The sequence below is a fragment of the Tupaia chinensis genome, unplaced genomic scaffold (assembly GCF_000334495.1).
Source record: "Tupaia chinensis unplaced genomic scaffold, TupChi_1.0 Scaffold000215_1, whole genome shotgun sequence".
Lineage (NCBI taxonomy): Eukaryota > Metazoa > Chordata > Mammalia > Scandentia > Tupaiidae > Tupaia > Tupaia belangeri.
Genome location: NW_006159690.1, coordinates 1,785,638 through 1,809,447, shown reverse-complemented (window position 1 = coordinate 1,809,447; position 23,810 = coordinate 1,785,638). Strand labels below are relative to the sequence as shown.

The window sequence follows — 23,810 nt, the reverse complement described above, 5'->3', positions numbered from 1 at the left end:
GACAGATTAGAAAAGGAAATAACTGAGACTTAAGTTCTACTTGAGCAAGTAATTTCATCTAATTTTTAGATTTCTCCTCTGGATAATGAGATGACAGTATTTCCTTAAAAGAAGTTGGAGAGATTGAATTGACATTACAAATGTAAAGTTCCTGGTACAATACTATTTTACTTTTTGGCACCTGAATTCCAGAAAAGGGCACAATAACTACTAAAAGGAATCTGCCTCTTTGCATTTTTTAAATCAAATTGTTCTTGTTTTTGTTTTCGTTTCTTTTGAGAGGTTTTTGCTATAGGGCACATGCGCTCTCCAGACAGACAGAGACAGAGAGATAGAAAGCGAGAAATCACCCCCCAGGGGGGACAGCCACGCCGCAATCCCTTCTCCTCCATTCTCCTCTCGGGATCTTGGGCACGCACGCACACATGCCCGGCATGAGTTTAAGCCGGGGACTCAAACCGTGGTCAACTACGTGGGAGTCCAGTGACATAGCTATTACGCTAACTGCTGGTCCAGAAATCAAATTTTTATACAACATGCGTTATTTTGACATTTGATATTTTATTACCCTTTTCTTTGAAATAACAGTAAAACAGCGAAGCTATTAAATTGTAATTATCTGGTAAGATAATTTTGGAAGGCTGACAAAGTTGCTTACATGAAAACAGAATGTAGATGCATGATCTAATACACTGCATAAGAGTTAAACTGGCTGTTTAATCACATGGGAATAACCTGTTCTTCAGTGGTCGAAAATTGTTGTATTTCTAGACCTGTGAAACAATCATTTACACATTCTTTTAAAAACTGTCTATATTACTCAGTCCTGCTGTTTGCATGTTCCCCACAGGGGAGCGTGTAGCTCTGAATCTCTTCCACAGTCTACAACAGAGGGAGAGCAGAGGGATTGTTTTACATCTTTTCTCTGTTAAAATATATTTTGCTTCCAAATCCTATACTAATATAACACTCTAGAAGATGGTTTCTTCTTAGAATTCCCAATGGGCAACATTGTACTTAGTCCCCTCTGAGTTTGCCCTTAAATCTTTTTGGAATTTCTCCTCCACCAGGTCTTGTATTCACCAGGCAGAATTCTCAGGGAGGGTGCTGGATACCAGAGAGCTAGTCACTTCACTAATCCGTCTCAGTTTCTTCAGATCTTCAACTCCTTTTTATGGGAAGACTATATTCTTCCTTCCCTTATACCATAGAAATCTGTTAGGTTGTCAGGAAAGTCATGACGGATTTTTGTTCTTTCTATGCAAAAATGCACCATGACTTTCCTGATGACCCAATATAAGCCAGAATATATATAAATGGGTGTGGAGGAAGAAAGTCTAACTCGAAAACTAAGAACTTGTGAAACTTTTGAGATAATTCTGGTAGAAAAGATCATGTAAAACATTTCAAAGGTATATGTAAACATTGTTTTCTTTTAACTATATCCTCTCATTTCTCCTCAGAGATTCCTTCAGTCGAATGAGCCTTCGCAAAATGGATCTCTAAAATAAATGTACTTGTTTTATTCATATGAAGAGCCATGCATTCAGCATGGAGTGTGAGAGGAAGCTAAGACCTATCGAAACAGACTTGGGATCTACTTCTGGAAGTTATGGCATTAATATACTCATTGAAGAATGCAGTGGCTGAAAGTGTCAAATGTAGACTGTCAAAGTTGGAGAATCATGGCTATGGTTTCTAATGTTCTGGTAACATACTGTTATCTTTTTAAAGACATTTTAATGATTCAAAGGTACCCTATACATTTAGCATTATTTATACCATAGCTAATGTTAAATTTATTTACTTTAAGTTCATACTTTTTAATTTATATTACCATTTATAGATTCATTTTGGAACCATTTTAAATGTAGTAATGCTTATTTTAAAGGTACTATTAAATATGTGAATGTTTACACTAATTTTACTGAGTGGGACTTTCAGACTTTTTATTGACAGAGGCAGAAATAAGAATTCATCATAAAACTAGTTCAAAAATGAACAAAATTAAAAATAAAACTTAAGTCACTATATGATCCCAAAGAGCCCCAACTTAAATAAATGAGTTAATGGATAAAGATTGGTAACTGCTTTGTGAAATCTTAAAACTGGCTTATTTTCTATTTGGATACCAAAAAAAGACGTTCGGAATTACAGAAATAAATGTATCTGATAAAACTTATCTTTAAGTAATAGGATAGCTATACCATTGACAGCAGCTTGATTTTTATAACTGAATCTTATACTATTGATTAATCGTATGGACTTCAAAGTTACAGAACTGAATAATTCATGTATTTCAGATTAAACAAGCCAGTCATCAGTTTTTAATGATCTAAACCAGTAAACTAGAAGTCTGCTTTAAAGCTTTCACATGACCATTATACTAACAGAGCTGAAGTTGATTGATTACTCTATCAGTTAAATGAGCAGTTACTTTTGAATGCTTGTATAGATTTGACAAAGTACAGATTTGTAAAAGGTAAAATTACCTTCTTTAATTGAAATTAGTTTATGGGAAAATTTGAGAAAAAAACATTTAAATTATTTAGGAAGTTTTTTCAAAACAGTACATATTGATGACTTCTGAAAGTGTTTTGAACAATGTTTTTATAATAGTACTTGTAGAATGGTTTAATTTAGGGACCAGCAGTTGGCATAATGGCTATGTCGCTGGACTCCCATGTAGTCAGCTGCAGTTCCAATCCCTGACCTGGTGGCTTAAACTCATGCCAGGCACATGTGCGTGCGTGCCCAAGATCCCGAGAGGAGAATGGAGAAGGGATTGTGGGGTGGCCATCCCCCTGGGGGGTGATTTCTCGCTTTCTATCTCTTTCTGGGGAGCACACGTGCCCTAAAGCAAAACCCTCTCCCCCAAAAAAGAATGGTTTAATTTGTAATCCCTGATCTGACCAGTTAACATGAATCAATTAAGAACTCAGATTTAATACAATGTCTTCATTCCATAGTTCATGTGGAAAATAGGGTAAATAATGTCCATCTCCCCTAAGAACGTAGTGATGGTTAGCATCTCTCTCCAACTTATTTTAATAGTGGGCGCTATTATCTCAAAATTCCTACCTATTGATCTCTCTTTAAAGACTGAATCATAAAGGAAAAAAATCACTCATTTGAGTCTACATTGTTGAATGAAAAAGAGCCCTCTGAGGAGTCAACAGGGCAAGGAGTCAAGAGTGGAATCTATGGGCCCAGTAGCCAGTGGGGCTCTCTAGGAAGACACTGCTGTTTGCAGGATGAGGTCACACGCAGGAGGCCTGGGTTCCACTCTCAACCCTTCCTGAAGGCTGGTGGGGCAGTGTGCATACCAGCAATTCAGGAGGGTGAAGCAAGAAGACCCTGACATAACAAGACTGTCTTTAGAAAAGAAAGAAGCGACATACTCCTCCTCCCCTCCTCCTTGGAAGGCTGGGATAGAGGGTATGAAGAGGAAGGTGGACATAAAGGATATTAAGTAAACCCTACATTACTTCTCACTAGGTTACTTTTATGGAACTTTGGACTGCTTCACACAAATCTCAGTAACAGTATCAAGGATTTTAAGATCTGTATCACTGGGACCAGCAGGTGGCGTGGTGGTTAAGGGTGCTAGACTCTCACGTGGTTGAGAGTCCCCCTTGCAGTTCAAGTCCTGGAACTGGTGGCTTGCTTTCTCACTCCTTACCACATTCTGTCCCTCTCTGGTCAAATTAAATAATGTTAAATAAAATTATTCTTAAAAAAAAAAAAAAAAAAGACCTGTATCATTATTATTTAATGAACACATAATACCAATTACTTCCTGATTTGAGTCAAAACAGAGTCATCTTCTTTTAATACTGGTATGATTCTGAATACTTTAAAACTTATGTACAATCATTTTAATTTCATTCATTTAAAAAAAAGAAAATCTGACCAGTGAGAGAAAGTGAGAAAGCAAGCCTACAGGTCCCAGACTTAAACCTGTCAACCATGTGGAAATCCAGTACTTTAACCACCATGCCACCTACTGACCATTTTCTTAAAATACAAACTTTCATCATATCAGTTATCTCTGGGACCAGCAGATGGCATAGTGGTTATGTTGCTGGACTCCCACATGGCCGACCATGGCTGGGAGACCCATACCCAGTGGCTTGAAACTCACACTGGGCATGTGTGCATACATGCCCCAAATCCCAAGAAAATGGAGAAAGAACTGCAGTGTGGCCATCCCCCCAGGGGGGGGTGATTTCTCACTTTCTCTCTGGTGAGCATGTGCAACCTATAGCAAAAATCTCTTTAAAAAAAGAAAGTCTCTTAATAGTTCTAAACATTGCCTATTTGAGTATTAGAGGCCAACCAAGCTCAGTTCTAGCTCCATCAAAAACTTATGGGTAGTGCTCAGGGCTATTGCTTTCTCATGTTCCACTGCTGCTTCTGAATGTAGAAATGAGTAGAACCAATGTTTTTATCATCACACCTTCCTGTAGAAGAATGTTATGTAGCTCTCATTTATTAGATGAAGTACTACGTTGAAATGGCATATTAACAGTGTAGCATTTGTATGTTCAGAGTCATTCTTAAGAAAACTCTTGGTACCAAGAATGTCCTTTAACAGGTCATAAGATACATAACTGAACATTTACCAAGTTAGACTATTACATTTAAAATGAAAATTAACCAAGTGTTTAATGTATGTCCAAGGTATCTTAAGTTCTCCAGTTTAAGATTCCATTAAGTTGTCTACTTTAAAGGGCGACTGGTATGCAACAATTTTTACTGTAAACTTCTTTTTAAGTATGACAGCTCCGATGACCTAAGCACAATTTCTCCTCCTTGAAAAACACTTCACCTTCTGTCAAGTATTGAATATTAAAGGTAATTATGCATGCTTTTTTTCCTCCTATATATATATATATATATATATATATACACACACACACACACACTTATTCTGTTCTATAAGAGAATTCAGATGTATTTATGATAAATATACAAGTAAATATTTTGACCATTTGTATACAAGTTGTTAAGCAGTTTAAATTTTATTGACCTCCCAGTTTTTAAAAAAAAGTTAAATTTAAGGTCATACCTCTAAGTTTGACATACTATATACAGATCGTGCAGAATGAGTATGAAGAGATACAAATTAGTCCATGCCCCAAAAGATTTACTAAAGTATAGAGTCATCCTCATAAATACATATAAAATTCTTATGAAGACAGGAGACTGTCTAGGTTTTGAGACACTTTTCAAAGTGATTCAAGGCACAAAATGTACATCATTGTGAATATACACCGTTTAGACTTTGTGCCTCTAATATAGCCCATTAAAGACTTGGCTTCACGACTTATAAAACTAAATGTACTGAATGTCATTCTGCTTCTTAGGTGAAAACCCACAGGACCTATAAACATCATGTAGATAATTACTCCAAAATATGGAGAATACAAATACACTTTATTTTAAAAAGCAAACACAAAGATCAGTGTAAATCCAAAGTGTTTAAATGCTTCCATTCTGGATAATTCAATTAACCTATACAAGTTTGTTCCCAGAAGCTAATGTGTCACTAGTCTCTACTAAGGATATGAATTCTAAAAATTAACATGGTTTTCAGTAATTCCATTTTCACTATTTATATAAAAAACTAGAGACCAATAATATCCAATAGCTTCAATAGATAAGCTAAAGACTTTAATGTAATCAGCTTTTCCAATGTTTATCCAGGTCTGTTTAATATATACACAAGTAAAGTACACTCACTCTATAATTTCTTATAAAATAGCAAGTAAGGAGTAGATGTGGGAGATGTAGAAGGGGAGAGAGAATTCAAGAACTCTTTCTCTTCGGTAACTTTCACTTCAGAATCATCAAACAGTAACCACTTCCCCTCGTACTCCTTTAAACTCTGCACTACATATGAAATTTTGTTCTCAAATCCGCTAATATTAACGCCTGTTTGGTCACTGGATTCCTTGTTTCTATCAAACTCATGGGTCCCATTAGTACTGTTAGTATCAGAATTTCTATTCTCAGCAAACGCTGTACTGGCAACCTTATCAGGATTAGATGCTTTGTTGTATAGCTCATAATCTGCTTTGTTCTTTTGTCCTCCAAGAAGTCCAATGGCTTCTACATTTTTTTTGTTTAAAACTTTACTTGGCTGTGTATTTCCACCGACACTTTTAATTGACACTTCTTCGTCATCATAATTTTCAACCACACCCCTTGCTTCCTCCTCATTCAATGGTTCTGGCTTACCTATTTCACACATTTGGTCAATGACAAAATTTCCCTTATCTAGTTCTAAACTGTTAAGGTCTGTGACTTTAACAGAAGCAGTGTAGTGCCCACTGCTAATTGTAATGCCACTATGCATCACAACAGCAAATAATCCATAGCTGTCATTCGTTGGCTTTGTGCTCCATTCTTCCAGTGACAATTTAAGAGGTGTCAATAAAGGAGTGTTGATCTTGGAAAGTCCACCACCATAACAATCAAACCTTTGGAAGAAAGAAAGAAAGAGGTTTCCTATAGTTCCATTTTAAATGCAAAACTTTACATCCAATGTAAAACCAAATAAAAGAATGAATGAACCCTAACTATTCAGTTCTTCTGTGAACACAACAGAAAGCAGAATAAAAGACCTCAGCTTTTAACAATATTTATAATTCATACACAAACAAAAAATACTAAAGTAACTGCAAATATTCAGATATTTTTATGGAGAATATAGAACATACAGTATTTTCCCCTTGTCTTTATTTTCCTAATTCTATACAGTAAGATTTTTTTTTTTTAAGTTTTGCCATAGGGGTGTGCACTTGCCAGAGACAGAGAGGGAATGTGAGGAATCATCTCCCTAAGGGATGGCCACGCTGCAGTCCCCTCCCCCAAACTCTCCCCTTAGAATCATGGGCACACACGCACAGGCCCCCAGCATGGTTTTCAAGCCAATGGGTCTGGGACTTGAACCTCAGTTGGCCATGTGGGAGTCTAGCGCCTCAACCTCCACACCACCTGCTAGTCAGTAAATGGCGTTTTTTTTTTGTTTGTTTTCTTTTTTTGTTTTTTAAAGAGATTTTTTGCTATATGGCGTGTGCACTCTCCAGAAAGACAGAAAGAAAGGGAAAATCACCCCCCAGGGGGGATGACCACACTACAATCCCTTCTTTATTCTCCTCTGGGATTTTGGGCATGCATGCACATGCATACATGCCTCGCTTGAGTCCCATGAGCTGGGTCTGGGACTCAAACTGTGGTCACCCATGTGGGAGTCCAACGCCTTTAACTACTATGCCACCTGCTGGCCCCTAAATGGCTCTTTTAAAGGACTGATAAACCAAAATCCTTTACTTCTTTAAGCTATTTTATGTGAAGTCTTTCTCTACCAAGAGTTGGGAACAAACAAAACAGTACTGTAGCAAAGAGAAAATGAGCACTGAACACAGAAAGGACTGTCGGTCATATTCTGGCATAATAGTGTGTGATAGCTACTGGGAGTCGTCATGGTAACTTCAAACAAGTCACTATGTGCAAAGGATACACATATCAGATAGTCACAGACTATCCAAAATTCAATTACTTTTAGACTCATTTTTAAAATAGCTCTTGAAAGTTTCATTTCTCAACCATGGAAGTATATTTCCCAAAACTGTCAGACAAGTTTGATTCTCTGGCTTACCTTAAAACTAAATAGAGGGCTGGCCCCATAGCCTAGGAAGCCAGACCCCACATGGCCGACCACAAGTTCAAATCCTGGATTTAGTGGCTTGAAAAACACACTAGACACATCTGTGTGCGTGCTCAAAATCCTGACAGGATGGAGAAGCAGAGGAGGAGGATTGCAGTGTGAGCACGCCCTGTGGGAGAGAGTGCTTTCTCCCTCTGTCTCTCCTTGGCAACAGCATGCACCCTCTGGCAAATTAAAAACAAACAAACAAAAAACTAAAATAATTTTGCTTTGCAAAAGGTCTTGATGTATGTAATGTGTTTAGTACAATTCAGTTATACTAAAATTGAGTTATACAACTAGCATGTAAGAAGTGAGTATAAAATGATGCATAAAGAAATTATAATAGGCTATGTATAACTCTACTGAAAGTATTTAAATTAATGCTTTTATACAAGTAGACTGTTAATAAGAACTTTTCTAAGGCAAACTTTACAAATTCATTTCAGTACTTTATATTCCTATTATATTGTGAACAAATCTTTTCTAGTGCAGTTCTTTCTTTTCATATAGTTTTTATTTACTATACTCACTCCAAGCCACTAGCAGCAAAGCACTTCAAATGAATAGTTATAACTTCAGGCATTTTGTCAAACAAAAGACTCCGTTCGGCTTCAGTATAATGGTGGCAATTTTCACAGAAATATTTATCTTCTCCTACAATCCTCTCCACTGAAGCAAACTGTGAAATTGCCCATCTCAAGGTCTTCATCTCAGTTTTTGGCTCTGGAGAAACTAAAAAAGAGATTTCTTTCATTCACAAATACCTCTTTCAGACATTCAAAAATTAAGTTACAAAGTTCCATATTCAAAATCGCCTTCAGTTTCAACTGACTACCCACTGCAAAACAACCAGAGACTTCTTTTACTTTCAAAAACTACGTTCATCATAAGCTGTCTGCAATAGTGAACCTACCTTTTAAGCAGTTTGTATTTAATCATCAGTTTTCAGTATCTGACAGGTAAACTATCTCATGATTATTTCCCATGACATTTCCATAGCTTTATGATTTATACTAGCACTAGACACAACATTGGCCAAATACTGTGTTAAAAATAACCTCAGTAATGCCGGAAGATTCAGGTCTCCAAGAGTTACACTTTTTAAATTTCTTTTTTCTATCCTAACACTGTGTGAAAATAAAAATGCCCAATTTTCTGAATGTTGACTATTAACAAGTAATGCTAGATAACAAAGGTTAACTATGTTAGACCCCACTGTGGCAGCACCCAGCCAGCCTCCTGGGAGGCTGGAGGTTACGTAGGAGGACCTGGTTCAATTCCTAGGCAAATCTGAACCAGACACAGGCTAGGCAAATCTGAACCAGAAACAGGCAACCTGGGGCAGGACAATCACTACCCAGGGCGACCCCATCAAACACCTAATTCCATCTCTTTTCAAAACTCTTTCTCTTCATACTCTCTCATAAAGGAAAAACAAAAGGTTACATACATGGAATCATTCCAAAGTTCATGGAAAACCTATTTCATGAAAAAGTTACATATGCATTTCAAAAAATTCTGCACCAGAATGAACTCATACTTTTTTTTTTTTTTTTTTAAAGATTTTTGCCATAGGGTGTGCACGCTCATCAGCAAGACAGAGGGAAAAATGAGAAATCACCCCCCCCACAGGGGGCATAGCCATGCTGCGATCCCTTCTCCTCTCCGGATTTTGGGCACACATGCGCCCGGCATATTTTTCAAGTTGCCAGTCTGAGACTCAGAGTCACCCATGTGGGATCCAACCACCTGAACTGCCACACACTTGCTGACCCAGAATAAACTCATACTTTAATTCCATTTTCCAAGCTTTTTAAGAGTCTTCTCAGATTAAGGACACTAAAAGCCAGCTTTTTCCCTAATTACTATATATGCTACTATTAGATTGTATACACTACTATTAGATTGTATTCTTTTTTTTTTTTCTTTATTAGATTGTATTATTGAAGAAACTATTGGGTTGCCAGGAAGGTCATGACTTTCCCAACAACCTAGTTATTTCTTCACAGTTATGCAAGACTCAAATCTTGCTTACTTTCAGAACTCTCCTCTACTTTGGAAAGTTCATCTTCTTGTACGGGCACACTGATGTCTTGAAAATCTTCTCTTCTTTCTGTTAAACTTTCACATTCCAAGCAGCGAGTCCTTAATACCAGCTGACCTTGAAATAATTTCTCCACTAGCTCAAAACCAATTTGTTCCTCACCTAAAATGAAAATAGGAAAATACGCAGATTAGTTTTCAATACCAGTCCAAATAACCAATTCTCCATTTTAATAAAGTGTATCTTGAATAAAAATCCTATATTTATATCTCAGCTTATCAGTATTAGGAGGTGCCTTATTCATGAAATGTAAATCCCTTATAGAAATTATGAATTACTATTGTTTCTAAAAGGAAAAGAGTCAGTTCTATCATCCCTTCTCAAAGACACTACCCTGTAGCATACCCTCAAATCAGGAAGACACTCTTGGTAAAACCATTAACCATATCAATAGTACGTGTTTTCAGGGCTGGCAGGTGATGTGGTGAAGGGCGCAGGACTCCCACATGGCCTACTGTGGTTCAAGTGCTGGACCTGACGGCATGCTTCCTCACTTCCCTCTCTTTCTCTCTCTCTCTGCTCTCTCTGGTCAAATTAAAATGATAGTTAAATAAAATAATTTTTAAAAAATAGTACATATTTTCCCTGAGGTCTGTAGATATGAACCAACTAGATAGTAAGGCATAAGGAGTTAGTTCTCTACTTTAAGAATTTTAATAAACACAACTTCCTGTATGACTTATATCAAATACTGCATATATAAAAATATAATCTTTCCCTTCAACTTCTCTAGTTTATAATTTCAAATTAGCATCACCTTAGTGACAGTGCACACATGAAAACATGTATATATACACAAACATCTAAGCATAGCACTTACAGCATGAACTCATATTCAGTGCTAATTTCCCCCTCTTAAAATTTTAGCCATACAGGTTATATTGTCATCCAACATCTATCTACAAAGAGAGAATTCTAACACTTCAGATTGTGAGTGCTCTTTTCTACCAAAGGTTAAGAATTATACTGACCTTTACTTATGGATTGAACTTCATTAACATTTATGGGTTTAACATTATTTCCTGAAGATTCAAGTGCACAACCGTTAGTTGTGTTCCCACTTTCACATTTCCCGAAGTCCTCTTCAAGATCATATTCATTTTCTCTAGACTGTCCTTTGAATCCTTGGTTTGTTGTTATTTTCCCCAGACTACAGAATTTAGAAAGAATGCTGGGTTGCTTATTTGCAGGCTTTAACCAATTTATTTTAACTTTTGATTTTTTGTGTGAGGGTCTTGCAGTCTCATTTTCAGAAATGTACTTGGGGATTACTTTGGGAGGAATCTCTAAAGTATCACCTGTAACTTTTCTTTTTGATCTAGTTTGTCTCTGGTTTTCTTCCAATGACTGGTGTTCCTTGGATACTTTAACTTTTTTCTTCATATTACCAAATTCATTGTCACTTTTTCTTTTCCCATTTCCTTTTGAGAGCTTTTCTTCACAGTCCTCAGAATGCCTCATGTTTTCCATCTCCATGCTGTCACCACCACTCACTTCCTCTTTCTGATAAGGTTTTTCTTCTACCTTGGGAGATAATTCTGCCACATTTTTTACTTCTTCTTTTTTTAGGAGTTGGCATGTTTCTTGAATGTTTCCCAAAATACACTGTAATACTTCCTGTGCATCGTGCTGTAGATATCCTTCATACATAGGGTTGAGTTCCCTATAAGTAAAAATTTCCATTTCATCTATTCTAGAAGTTTTGAATACATAGTACATAGAGAAAATCTATACAAAGAAAATCTATATAGAAATGAATTCATGATAGGGATAATATAAATTAGTTCATCTTACAAATCTGAAGACACTTAGTCAGTACTAATTTGAAATATCTTCCCTAAACTTATAATTAGAAAATAAAAACAAATTTTACTCTATTTTCATTATCGCAACATTGTGATCCTCTTCTAGATACATTAGTAGCTAATAGTTTATATAGTTTACCATATGCCAACTTTTATCCAAAATGCTTTTTACAGTATATGTACACATAATCCTCACAATAACTTTATGATATATAGATATTATTATCACCGCTATGAACAGATAACTTGTCCAAGGTTACTAGTTAAGATGGAAAATCAGGTTCAAATCTGCTCATGGCTACAATGTTTCTTTTTTTTTGCTACAATGTTTCTTACCAAAGCTTACTACACCTATGTCTTTCTAAAAATGATTAAATGAGTTTTTAAAAGACTTACTTATAAGTATCATTTTTTAAAATAAGTCAATTTTATAAAGTTTCAAATCACTTTTAAAGACAGTATGCACAATCTAACCCAGTTAACTAAAAGTTCTCTTCCAAACACATAAAAATATTTAGAATTTATAATTGTTATACATAATATATGTAATTAAATATTTAATATACTTTTAATATAACATTAAAATCTTTTTTTTCCTTAAGAATTCACACACACCCAGGGGGGATGGCCATGCCACAATCCCTTCTCCAAATGCCTCTTGAGATTTTGGGCACACATGCAAACTCAACCAGCTTGAGTTTCAAGCCACCACCAGATCCAGGACTCAAACCTTATTTGACCACATGGAGTCCAGTGCCTTAAACACTACACCACCTTCTGGCTCCTAGCCTTAAAATTTCTAATCTGAGATCCTCAGAACCATGTTTGGAAACTCAGGTATTTTCAGATTCAAAAAGACAGTCTCGCATGTAAAATATGTATCACCAACTTGAGGTGACAGTATCCTATAATTAAACAATCACTATTACAGAAAAACATCTGAGTAATCACAGTAGAGATAAATAAGACTACAAATAGCTTTATTCAAATTCAGATTTAATGAATTTAGTACCAAATTAATGAAAAAATGTCAAGTTTTCAGTGTCTCTGGGATATAAAGGACCATGGAACAGGAGTTTCTACTTTCCTTGTCTGTAGTTCAGAAATCGCTCTTCACCAAAGACAAAAGTAAGTGACTAAATGTAACCCTAAGATTTTATTATAGGCTTTACCTCAGTGTGTTAAGCAGTCGCCGTGGCTGAGTAGCAAGTTCATCCGTATATTTCTCTGGATTTAAGAGAAAACTAGCCTGAAGCTGTTCAACGGAAATGATTAAGGACTGTAAACTGCATATGAGTTCATAACTTGCCAAAGGATCTTCTTTGCAACTTCCCTGTCACACAAACACAGAGATCAATATTTCCATTGGTGGGCAAATTAAATTAAGTACCTTCTCCCTTCTGGTCTCTGTCTCAATAAATACTAGTTTTCCTAAACCTTATGTCATTACAGTACTAATTATATGGCATATGGAAGTAAATTTTTTAAAAGTTTTTTTTTCTTTTTAAACTTTCTATTGATGTGGAAGTTAATGGTTTTCTAATTTTGAAAGTCAAAGATAAGATATCTTTAATATTCATTTAATTTTAAAAGTCAATTTAAAAACAATAGATAAATAAGAACTGTCACATGGATATGTCAAATTGTGATTGTGATTGTAGTAAACGGGGATAACCTATTAGTTACCTCACACTAACTGAAGAAGAATCACATTCAATATAAAGTACCAAGAAATTCAAATCTCAGCTGTAGTTAACAAAAAAATAATCTTCCTCGTCCTTCTTCCCAATTTGGTATATCTATTATTTTTTCATTTCTAAGCAAGTACATTAATATAATTTTACTTTTTTTGCTTCTTATATTACTTCAGTTTTTTACCTTATCTTTTTGATTGGCTTCATCCTTTAGAGCTTCTTTCTTCCTTGAAATAATATTAAATAAGTGCTTCACTCCAGATTTAAAACCAGGACAAAAATATAATACCTTTAAAAAATGAGATTATATAACAATTTACTGAACAAACAACTAAAATCATTAAACAGTATCATGCTTTTTGTAGTGTATTTTTAATGTATGCTACCTAAAAGTCCAGGATTAAGCTATATCTAAACTTGTCCTCAATCTTATCAATATTAGCCTAATATCCACTTTCACTGACACAAAGCATTGAGCCTGGGCAGACAATTTTGAAACGTAAAGTCTACAAGAGCACAACATAACACCAATATACTGTGCTTTCTAGAGAAAAGATACATAGCACCAAAGCACTAGGAATCAGGCAGAGAAAGTAAAGGTTTGGCATCTACTTAAAGTATACTTAATTCTGCTTCCCTTCTTTATTTAGTATTATCACTTTTCCTATTAATAACTCCAAAGGCAGTTTAGTAAAATGCAACTTAACATCATTATTTAAGCTCATTCTGGTTTATTTATTATCAAAGAGAAAGATAATAGGGACTATTAAAGTCCTCCAATAGCCTGAAAAGCTCACAAATATTAAATGTTAGTTACATCATTTTTTGCCTACTAAAGTTTTGTTCTATAGCAAAATTGTCCATTTACCTGAAGTATACTATTAAGATAGCAAGTGTTGCCAAGATTATTCAGTCCCACAAATGGTAATAGGTTTTCTCTCTTCTCACAGTTTATAGGTGAGGACTGTGCAGCAGGAACAACTTGATCACTATGAGATATAGAGGGGAGAAAGGTAGAATGAAGAAACAAAGTGAAAATATTACTTCCTCTAGACTTAATCTTTTCCTAAACGCTATTATCATCTGAACAGAGAATGGATTTTATTCAGAAGACATTTTAAGCGGAAAAATGGGTACTGTTTCAAAAATTGCTAAATACCTGGAATAAGTTTCTTAAAGAATTTAAAAACATTATACTCAACAAGCCTCTAAAATAATTCCCTTAAAATGATAATCCCATTTTCCAGAGTAGACAATTGAGGAACTGGTTCTGTGAGTTATTTAGTCTACTGTGAAATTTTAATCAAGTAGTTTTAACTCCAAATAAAAATCTGGGACTCGGGCCAGCAGGTGGTGTGGTGGTTAAGATGCTGGAATTCCTATGTGGCAAATAGTGGTTCAAGTACAGGACCTAGTGGCTTGCTTCCTCTCCCCCAGCTTCTCTGGCAAACTCATGTGAAAAATAATAATAAAAAATAAATAAATATTAATTAATTAATTAATTAATTCTTTAAAAAAAATCTGAGAATAACCTGACTACAACATTTGGGAGAGGCTACACTAAGTCAGATTCTGTTATTAGATATTAAGAGAAAATAAAGTCTAATAAAATATTATATAGGTATCCATTTAAAAACAAATTAAGTCTGGGAACCAGCAGTTAGCATAATGGCTATGTCGCTGGACTCCCACGTAGTCGGCCACGGTTCGCGGCCCAGACCCCGTGGCTAACTCATGCCGGGCCCGTGTGCGTGCGTGCCGAAGATCCCAAGAGGAGAATGGAGGAGAAGGGATTGCGCCATGACCATCCCCCCTGGGGGGTGATTTCTCGCTCTCAGTGTCTCTATGTCTCTCTCTGGCTGTCTGGTGAGCGCACGCGCCCTATAGTGAAAATCTCTCCCCCCACAAAAAAAAAGAAAAAAAAAATTAAGTTTGTCACTGTTCACTTTAATAAAATAGGTCCTCTCAGTATTTTTATTTAACTTACTACCACTAGTAATCATTACTCCAACACCTCAAAGCATTAATATTTATAAGCACAAATACTGAAAAACAAAAGGTTCACACATAAGCTCAACTGGTTGCTGGCAGACATCAGAAACACATGCGCTCAAATCCACACCAGTCACCCAGCAGAGTGCCTATCTATTGAATATGGAGCTAGTGTTGACTCCAGCTAGAGCAGCCACTGGTGGAATAAAGTGTTCTATTTCATCGAAATTCCTTTTCAGTCACTAAAGAATTCTTTTGCATCAGAAGTATTTATTTTTCATCTTAATTTAAATTTGCAATTGTATGCCTCCACCAGGTATGACTAGTTATGACTACATATCTGCATATGACTACATGATTAGAATGTAAATATCAGATAACTTTCAAGTCTTCTGAACAAAAGAAAAAAGCATCACCTTTTTTTGTTACACTTAGAAAAATGTGTTGCACTACAGTTGATTAATTTTAAACTGAAAGATAATTTTAGTCAATAACTATTTCTCCGAGTTAGTGTTAATGGCTAAGCACAATGTTTATGTTTGTGATCCCTACGGGGACCCATCAATTTTGTTCTGCTCTACTACGAATACACTCCTAGACTTGCCATACTCTGAGTGCACTAAAAGTGCATTGGGGTTGGGGGTGCTTCTACTGACTCTCAGGTCAGACAGGAATCAACTCAATGCTTCGGAATTTTAGAAAGTACAGAAACATACTTAAGATACATACATTTCAGATCCTCTGTATTCAGAAGCTTTTTCTTCATTTTCTTGAGAATCTGTGAAATCCAAGGCTCTCTTAGTTTCCTTTTTCTGGAAAAACTTCAAGGACAGTCTGTTTTTCTTTGATGGACTACCTCTTGAAAGCCCAGTACTTTCACTAGGTATGACACCAGGCATTTTCTCTTCAAATCCCAGTAAGTGACAAGAATTAATATGTAGAGAAAACTTGTAATCACAAATTGTATCTGTTAATTAAAGAAGAGAGTTTCTTTCATTTTTCTTTATTCATTGTAGACAACCAAATCAATTCTAAAAACAAAATTACCAAGGCAACAGTACACATTATTGTAGAACTTCATTTGAAACTTAATTGCCTGTCAATAGGCACTGGATGTTTACAGTTTAAATGACAGAACCTGCCATCACCTTAAAGAAAAACCCAGCCTGGGACCAGCAGTTAGCGTCATGGCTATGTCGCTGGACTCCCATGTAGTCAACCACAGTTCGAGTCCCGGACCCAGTGGCTTAAACTCACACCGGGCTCGTGTGCATGCATGCCCAAGATCCTGAGAGGAGAATGGAGGAGAAGGGATTGTGGCCCCCGGGGGAAGGGGGGAGTGGTGATTTCTCGCTTTCTGTCTCTCTGCCTCAGAAAAAGGGAGCACATGCACCCTATAGCAAAAAACATCTCCAAGAAAAAAAATGCTTTGAAGGAAAATAGATGATTTAGTTTGCCTTTTGCAAGCTTTCTACCCTATTTCAAATAAACTGTCTAGTGTGGGGACGAAAGGGAAATGGTAACATAAACTATATCAGTTGTTTTCCATTAAGACATCTGGGGGATAATTACCTGACTGGTATATGACCATTAAAATTACTTAGGGCCCCAAACCCCAGCAAGAACCTAAAATCCCTGCAAGGAGCTTCAAATGTAGTTAACATGAACTCACCAAAGTCACTAAAATTCCATCTTTAAACATTCACTCTGCTGACTCTCATTTAGGAACTCCTGACACTGAACTGCAGGGAAACCACTTTTGAGCCCAAACTCAGGGAGAACTGAAAAGTTGACTAATTTCTGTCTCCAACTTAATTTACTCTTCTGGACTCAACGCTTCTGATGAAATGCTATCTAATGAATGGTATACTAGACAACTAAATTGTCAGTGATGTGTAAACATTAACAATTCTCAAAGAACTTTTCTTGAGAATCAATTCTAGTAAGTGATAGGAACTAGATTCTTGTGACAGAGTAACTGGACTTAATAGGAAAAAAAAAAAAAAAAAAAAAAGACCTAAGAGCTGAAAAGATCGGATTGACACCCTAATAAACTAAACCTGGCCGCCTCCACGCAATGATCATTTAACACTACCAGAACGTTAATACCTTACTAGACGCTGCATCTTACACTCATTCCTTACTCCTGGCTTTCCTTATAATTGGGGGGTTGTTACATCAAAAAGTGTTTTCCCTTTAATGATAAATCAAGTTTCGTTGAAGACACTAAACCCTCCTGAGCAAATGACAGCGTGATCAGTCCCATTCGTTTTCAATTCTTTCCTTTATAAGATGACACCACTCAATTCCTATTTTGCAAGGAAAAAAGTGTCAAACAAGGACAGCATCCTCACCAAAGGTTTAAGACACGTGGCGTTCTAAACACTTCTGGAAAAACTGTAAGCGAGAGAAATGCGCGGTAAAATTTCGCAATGACCGACACAGGACAACGGTGAGTGGATCACTGATTCTCCCAGTCCTGCACCTCTCTAGGGAACGGAGAGGAAACTGCAAAGATGAGCAGAGACTAGGCTGGTGCGGGTGCGCTCGGGACACTGCTGCCGGGCAGGGGGCGGCCGGCCCGTGGCGTCTTTGGCCCGCACCCACCGCTCCTGGCCCAGTCGCCCGTGGGATCGGCCTATTTACGCCCAGCCCGCACCTGCCTTCCGCGGTGGCAGGAGGAGGCGCGCCGCCTAGGTAGAGGGCTAGGCTGGCAGCTCAGCAGGGGGGCAGAACCGAACCGGTGCTGGGGTCTCCCCGGCAGCCCCACTCCGGCGCCGGCCGAACTTGCCTCCGCGCTAGGACACCGGCCCCGCTTCCCCAGGCCCTTTTACCTGGTCATGGCCCAAAGCGAGGTCCGCGGCGTGACGCCGGCAAGTCCGACCCGAATGAGTGTAGGTGCGACAGGTGAGTCCCAGCCCTGAGCCCGCCGGGTCCCCGACCAAAGGGAAGCTCCGGATCGCGCTCCCCGCGGGGGAGTGACCATCCGCTCACCAGAGCGGGAACCCGGGCCGCCGCTCGGACCTGCCTGGCGCCGGCACCTCCTACATTGCCCGAGCGGCGCCCGCTTGCGCCGCCCGGGGATGGCAAGGAGCGCAACAAGCAGCGGTCCCGCTCGCCGAGCGCCGGAACCGCTAGGGTCTCTCCCACTCCACCACCGACGGGAACTTGGCGCGTTTTCCTCCGTCTCAGGACCCCCGTGTTTTAGCCTCCGCCCGCGCCAGCGCTGCGACTGAAGGTGGCGTCCTTCGAAAATGCCGGTTCCACTGTCCACGCTGCAGAGACGCGAAAGGCCACAGCCGCCTCGCGACCGCCCCTCGCCCCCGGCACGCACGGGCTCCGGAACCAGCTGGAACGGTAGTTTTCCCAAGACCCTAACGGGTTCCGCGGTTTCAAACAGTGCAGGCACAGTCACGGGCAGCTCGCGCGGGGCCTCGCTGAGGGCGCGCGCTGGGTACCAGAGGCCTGGCTGGCGGGCTCGTGCCTCACGCCCTTTTTTTAACCATTCGTGCGCGCGACGTGAGGGAAAAGCCTACGGGGCGGGAGGCCGGACAGAGAGAAGACGAGCAGGAGCCCCGAGGTGCTCAAATCCACCAATCCAGGATGGACAATCCCCAGAACCGGGTCCCCGCCGCCCCCGGGAGGAGCCAATCACAAGTATCTAGACAAACGCCCGTGGGGTGGGCGGGAGGAGGCAGACCAGCCAATACCAAAGGAGAAGGCCGGGGAACTCCAGCCAATCATTGCTGGACATTCAGAGCGTTCCTGAGGAGCGGTTCCCCTCCTTCCACTCTCATTGGCGCTCGAGTGCGCGCTTTCGCTACCGACTGTTAGAATCTTGCTCCGCGTTTTGTGAATCCTCGACGGTGGTGTCCACCGAGGGTGCGGTTTCCGGAGTGAGGCCGTCGCCGCAAGCCCCGCCTCCCTTTCTTGCGTCCTGACTTGGGCGGGGTTACCAGGGAGACTATCGATAGTTTCGGAAAATGGCGGACTTGCGTTGTTGTGTCTCGGCGTTCGGCTTTCTCTTCGGAATCGCAGCCCCAGCCCCAGGGCCATCCAATTAAAAACCAACGCCATCACGGGTAACAATAGGTTCTCAGCGGATACTGTAGAGCCGAGCCTCCTCTCAGCCCTTCCATGCCTCTTTTTCTCTTGTTTACCCCTTTCCCTTCTCAGCCGCACGCGGATAGGAAAGAACATTTGAAGATCCCAGTTCTGGTCGCGGGAGTTTCCTAGGACTCTGCACGAGCCCCACTAAAGGGGTCCAGAGCGGCAAGACCTGCCTCTTCTGGTCTTTACTTTTGTGTTGGTATGCTTACCTTTGTGAGGTGACCCCGCAACGAAGTGCTGCAGTGCCACGGAATAAGTCCAGATTCATTCCATAAAGCACATTTTTGTATCTACTATGTGCCAGCGATTTTTCAAGGCGCTAGGGATACGAGGTGAAGTATGTTTCCTGTTTTAAAGGAGCTTTGCATTTTAGAGAGAGACAAAACCTAAGCTACAGTGTTAAGAAATACGCGATACGGAAAGGAAATAAAAAATTTGATGTTTTATTATACTACGATGATCTGATATTTGAGCAGAGAGCTGAAGGAAAGCTTCATGAGCCTTGGAGGAATCTGAGGCAGGAGTCGTCCTGGCAGAGAACAACAAAGTTTAAAACGTCCTGAAGTTTAGCGTGCTTGGGATTTGGGAATGAAGCAAGGTGGCCAGATTGCTTAGAACTATCGTGAGCCTAGGAGAGATTGTGGGAGATGGGATTAGTGAGATAGGCAAAATTCCGATTATGCAGGTCGTCACTAGATGGATCTGAGCTGGAGCTGGCTGACTTGTTAAAGTGGCTGCCTGTAGTATTTAGTCTTGACCTTGAAGAGTGCAAGCAGAAAGGTCAATTTAAGGCAGGTTTAGTAAAATGGAGTAAGTAAGATAGTGGAAATGTTGAGAACTGGTAGGACTCAGGATACACTGTGAAGTAAAGCCAACAAGCTCTGGTTATGGATTCGCTGCAGGTCATGTAAGAAAAAACAAAGATGGCAAGTTATTTTCCCAACCAGCTACACAGCAGTTGGTCTTTATAAAATGGAAGAGCACTGTGGCCTTTGGAAGGGTCATTGTTTTTAAATATATTGAAATATAGATGTCTATTTATTTTATTGTTTTTAATTATTTATGTACTTAATTCCATTTGTTATTATTTTTTTAACTTGACCAGAGAAAAAGGGAATGTGAGAAAGCAAGCCACCAGGTCTGGGACTTAAAACCACAGTCGGCCATGTGGGAATCCAGCACCTCTAACCACCATGCCACCTGGAAGTCTGTTTCACAGGCAGACATGTTGAACAACATATAGGCAAAGAGACAAAGAATCTGAAAATATAGGTGCCAGCAGGTGGTGTGGTTAAGGCACTGGACTCCAACATGGATGGCTACAGTTTGACCTCCAGACCCGGTGGCTTAAAAATCATGCTAGGCAGGGAACCAGCAGTTAGCATAATGGCTATGTCGCTGGACTCCCATGTAGTCGACCGCAGTTCGCGTCCCGGACCCGGTGGCTTAAAACTCACGCCGGGCGCGTGTGTGTGCGTGCCCAAGATCCCGAGAGGAGAATGGAGGAGAGGGGATTGCGGCGTGACCATCCCCCCTGGGGGGTGATTTCTCGGTTTCTGCCTCTATGTCTTTCTCTGTGTGGCGAGCGCACGCGCCCTACAGTGAAAATCTCTCCAAAAAAAAAAAAAATCATGCTAAGCACATATGCATATATGCCCAAAATCCTGAGAGGAAAATGGAGGAGGGATTTCAGTGTGGCCATCCTCCCAGGGGGTTGATTTCTTATTTTTCCTTCTCCCTGTCTTTCTCCTGTATTCACACATGCCCTATGGCAAAAATTAAAAAAAAAAAAAAAAGTAGAAAACATATATTATCAGTCTCTCAGTTTGCCATTGTGCACCATGGACTGACTGTCAGTATCTCATTTTCTTACTAGCAGATCAGTGCCACTTGGAACTCTAGCAGGATAGCCAGCAAATTCTCGTTTGACAGTCACTATTCCTGTACAGTTGACTGTATCCTCAGTCAATGTAAACAGTGCAAAAGTAGGCAGTCTAGATTAGCATGGTGATGCCATGACCTTTAGGAACCTAATTTCTTCCATTCTCAATATATGGCTCCTACCTTATAGTCCAGTATAAGATACAAACATCATGTCTGCATTGCAGTAAGTAGGAAAGAAAAAAAGATGATGATCACACCTCCTGTTTCAAGGGTACATCCGGGAAGCTGCACACACCACTCTTACTTGACAACCCATTGGCCAGAACATAGTAATTTTTTTTTTTTTGGAGAGATTTTCACTGTAGGGCGCATGCGCTCGCCAGACAGACAGAGAGAGACATAGAGACAGAAAGCGAGAAATCACCCACCAGGGGGAATGGTCACGCCGCAATCCCTTCTCCTCCATTCTCCTCTCGGGATCTTGGGCACACACGCACACGCGCCTGGCGTGAGTTTTAAGCCACCGGGTCCGGGACACGAACCGCGGTCGACTACGTGGGAGTCCAGCGACATAGCCATTACACTAACTGCTGGTTCCCGGGAACATAGTAATTTGACATCAATTTTATTCTGTAGCCGTATGTCCAACTAAAAATCAGGGATCCTTTTTTAAGGAAGAAGTAGAAAATGTATATTAGACACAAACAGCAGTGTCCACTATGTTTCTCTTTACTAGTTTTAAAAAAAAGATTTCCCACATTGGTTAGGATTTCCGTAGACAGTGAAAAATGGAGTAAACATATATCTTGTTTTTGTTGTTGTTTTGAGAGGTTTTCGCCATAGGGCGCGTGCACTAGCCAGAAAGAGAGAGAGACTGAGAGATAGAAAGCGGACATCCCAGGGGGGATGTCCACGCCACAATCCCTTCTCCTCCATTCTCCTCTCGGGATCTTGGGCACATACGCACACGCGCCCGGCGTGAGTTTAAGCCGCCGGGTCTGGGACTCGAACAGCGGTTGACTACGTGGGAGTCCAGCGACATAGCCATTACACTAACTGCTGGTCCTTATCTTGGTTTTTTGAAAAGGAATGTGTTGTATAGTGTCTATCTGTTTGTCCCTTGTGGTAGATATGGAGATGTGCTACTCAGACTCCCCTTTAAGAAAAGACTTGCTCGGGACCAGCAGTTAGCAGCGGCTATGTCGCTGGACTCCCATGTAGTCGACCGCGGTTTACATCCTGGACCTGGTGGCTTAAAACTCACTCCGGGTGCATGTGTGTGCATGCCCAAGATCCCAAGAGAAGGGATTGCAGCGTGGCCATCCCCCCTGGGGGGTAATTTCTCACTTTCTGTCTGTCTGGTGAGCGCATGCGCCCTATACCAAAAACCTCTCCAGATAAAGGACTTGCTCTCATACTCCCAGGTGCTGACTCTATCAGGATCTACTTCAGCTGCAGACAGTGGCTTAACAAGGTCATGCCCTTCTCATGGTGGCCTACACTGGGTGATTAAGCAAAACTGGGATATAAAGAGTCAGCCATTATGGCCCACCACTAGACATATCCAATAGGCAGCATTCACTGCAGAGCTCCTGACCAGATTAGCCAAAACTTTGTAGGACCTTTATTGGGATTTTACCTTTTCCTCTTCCCAGCTTTGCTTTCTTTCCCTTCCTGTCACATCTTGTATCCCAAACTATCTCAGCATCTGCTTCCCAAAAAGTCTACCTGCAAGAGTTGGTGCCAGGATTGGTTGGAGAAGGCAGGCAATAAGCTGCTTTGTGGCTTACTGGGCTGATGGTAGGTAAAGCAGCGCCAGCCCCTGGCACAAGGTGATGGTTCAGTTAGGATGATGTACCAGGTGGAAGGGAATGTACCAGCAGGTGTGATGTGTCAGCATTTGAGACACGGTGGAAATCAGAGCTTTAAAGATAACCGAGATTGAATGTCTATTGCTAAACTTCAGCTACCAAAAAATCATGAACCACTGAGGTGAGTAACAAGCAACTGATAGTCAAATGTGAAAGCCAGAGCATCTCTTTGTTGTACACGAAGCAGCTCTCGTCTTCAGAAGTGTGCAGAAAGCTGAGCACCAGAACCAGAGCTTTAGAAGGGCTGAACTTGGGACCAGCAGTTAGGGAAATGGCTGTGTTGCTGGATTCTCATGTAGTCGACCACAGTTCACGTCCCGGACCCGGTGGCTTAAACTCATGCTGGCCATCCCCCCTGGGGGGTGATTTCTCACTTTCTGTCTCTCTGTCTGTCTCTGTCTGTCTGGCGAGCGCACGCGCCCTATAGCAAAAATCTCTCAACAACAAAAAAGGGCTGAACTTAAAAGGCAGTTAAATGCCCAAAACAGTAGGTCTGTTGTGCCAAAGTTGGGGCCTTAGTTGAGAAAATTTAGCAGTCTGACATGTGGACATCTAGGTGGTGGTCCTTTGATTCCCCAGATGGATCTGGTCCCTGTAGTGTGGCTCACTGCCCTACTAAGCTATCACTGCTGT

The 23,810-nt window shown here is 40.1% G+C and overlaps 2 protein-coding genes across 3 annotated transcripts in view; one reads left to right on the top strand and one right to left on the bottom strand.

Moving 5' to 3' along the window:
* DOCK7 (dedicator of cytokinesis 7) overlaps positions 1-2,248 on the top strand; it is a 213,522-nt gene extending 211,274 nt beyond the window's left edge. The window contains exon 48 of one of the 2 annotated variants that reach the window (XM_006147525.3): positions 1,464-2,248. In XM_006147525.3, the coding sequence (XP_006147587.1) occupies positions 1,464-1,506 (43 nt within the window). In that variant the 3' untranslated portion in view covers positions 1,507-2,248. The remainder of the gene's footprint in view (positions 1-1,463) is intronic. The other variant, XM_006147522.3, reaches the window with a different exon arrangement.
* A 2,702-nt stretch (positions 2,249-4,950) lies between these two features.
* On the bottom strand, positions 4,951-18,276 carry USP1 (ubiquitin specific peptidase 1). Its single transcript, XM_006147519.3, has 9 exons — positions 18,147-18,276; positions 16,042-16,279; positions 14,189-14,309; positions 13,505-13,609; positions 12,799-12,959; positions 10,793-11,484; positions 9,753-9,923; positions 8,248-8,449; positions 4,951-6,485 (listed from the first exon to the last, which is right to left on the bottom strand). The coding sequence occupies exons 2-9, from the start codon at positions 16,209-16,211 to the stop codon at positions 5,747-5,749; spliced, it is 2,361 nt and encodes a 786-aa protein (XP_006147581.1). The 5' UTR covers positions 16,212-16,279; positions 18,147-18,276; the 3' UTR covers positions 4,951-5,746.
* Positions 18,277-23,810: the final 5,534 nt, after the last annotated feature.

What these genes read in the sequence shown, in the direction of transcription:
- USP1 (XM_006147519.3), bottom strand. Translation starts at nt 16,211, where the DNA reads ATGCCTGGTGTCATACCTAGTGAAAGTACTGGGCTTTCAAGAGGTAGT. An exon ending in AAGCCAATCAAAAAGATAAG is followed by an intron (nt 12,960 to 13,504) that starts GTAAAAAACTGA and finishes TTTGTGTGACAG; the next exon opens with GGAAGTTGCAAAGAAGATCC. An exon ending in AGTTCAATCCATAAGTAAAG is followed by an intron (nt 9,924 to 10,792) that starts GTCAGTATAATT and finishes TTTTCATTTTAG; the next exon opens with GTGAGGAACAAATTGGTTTT.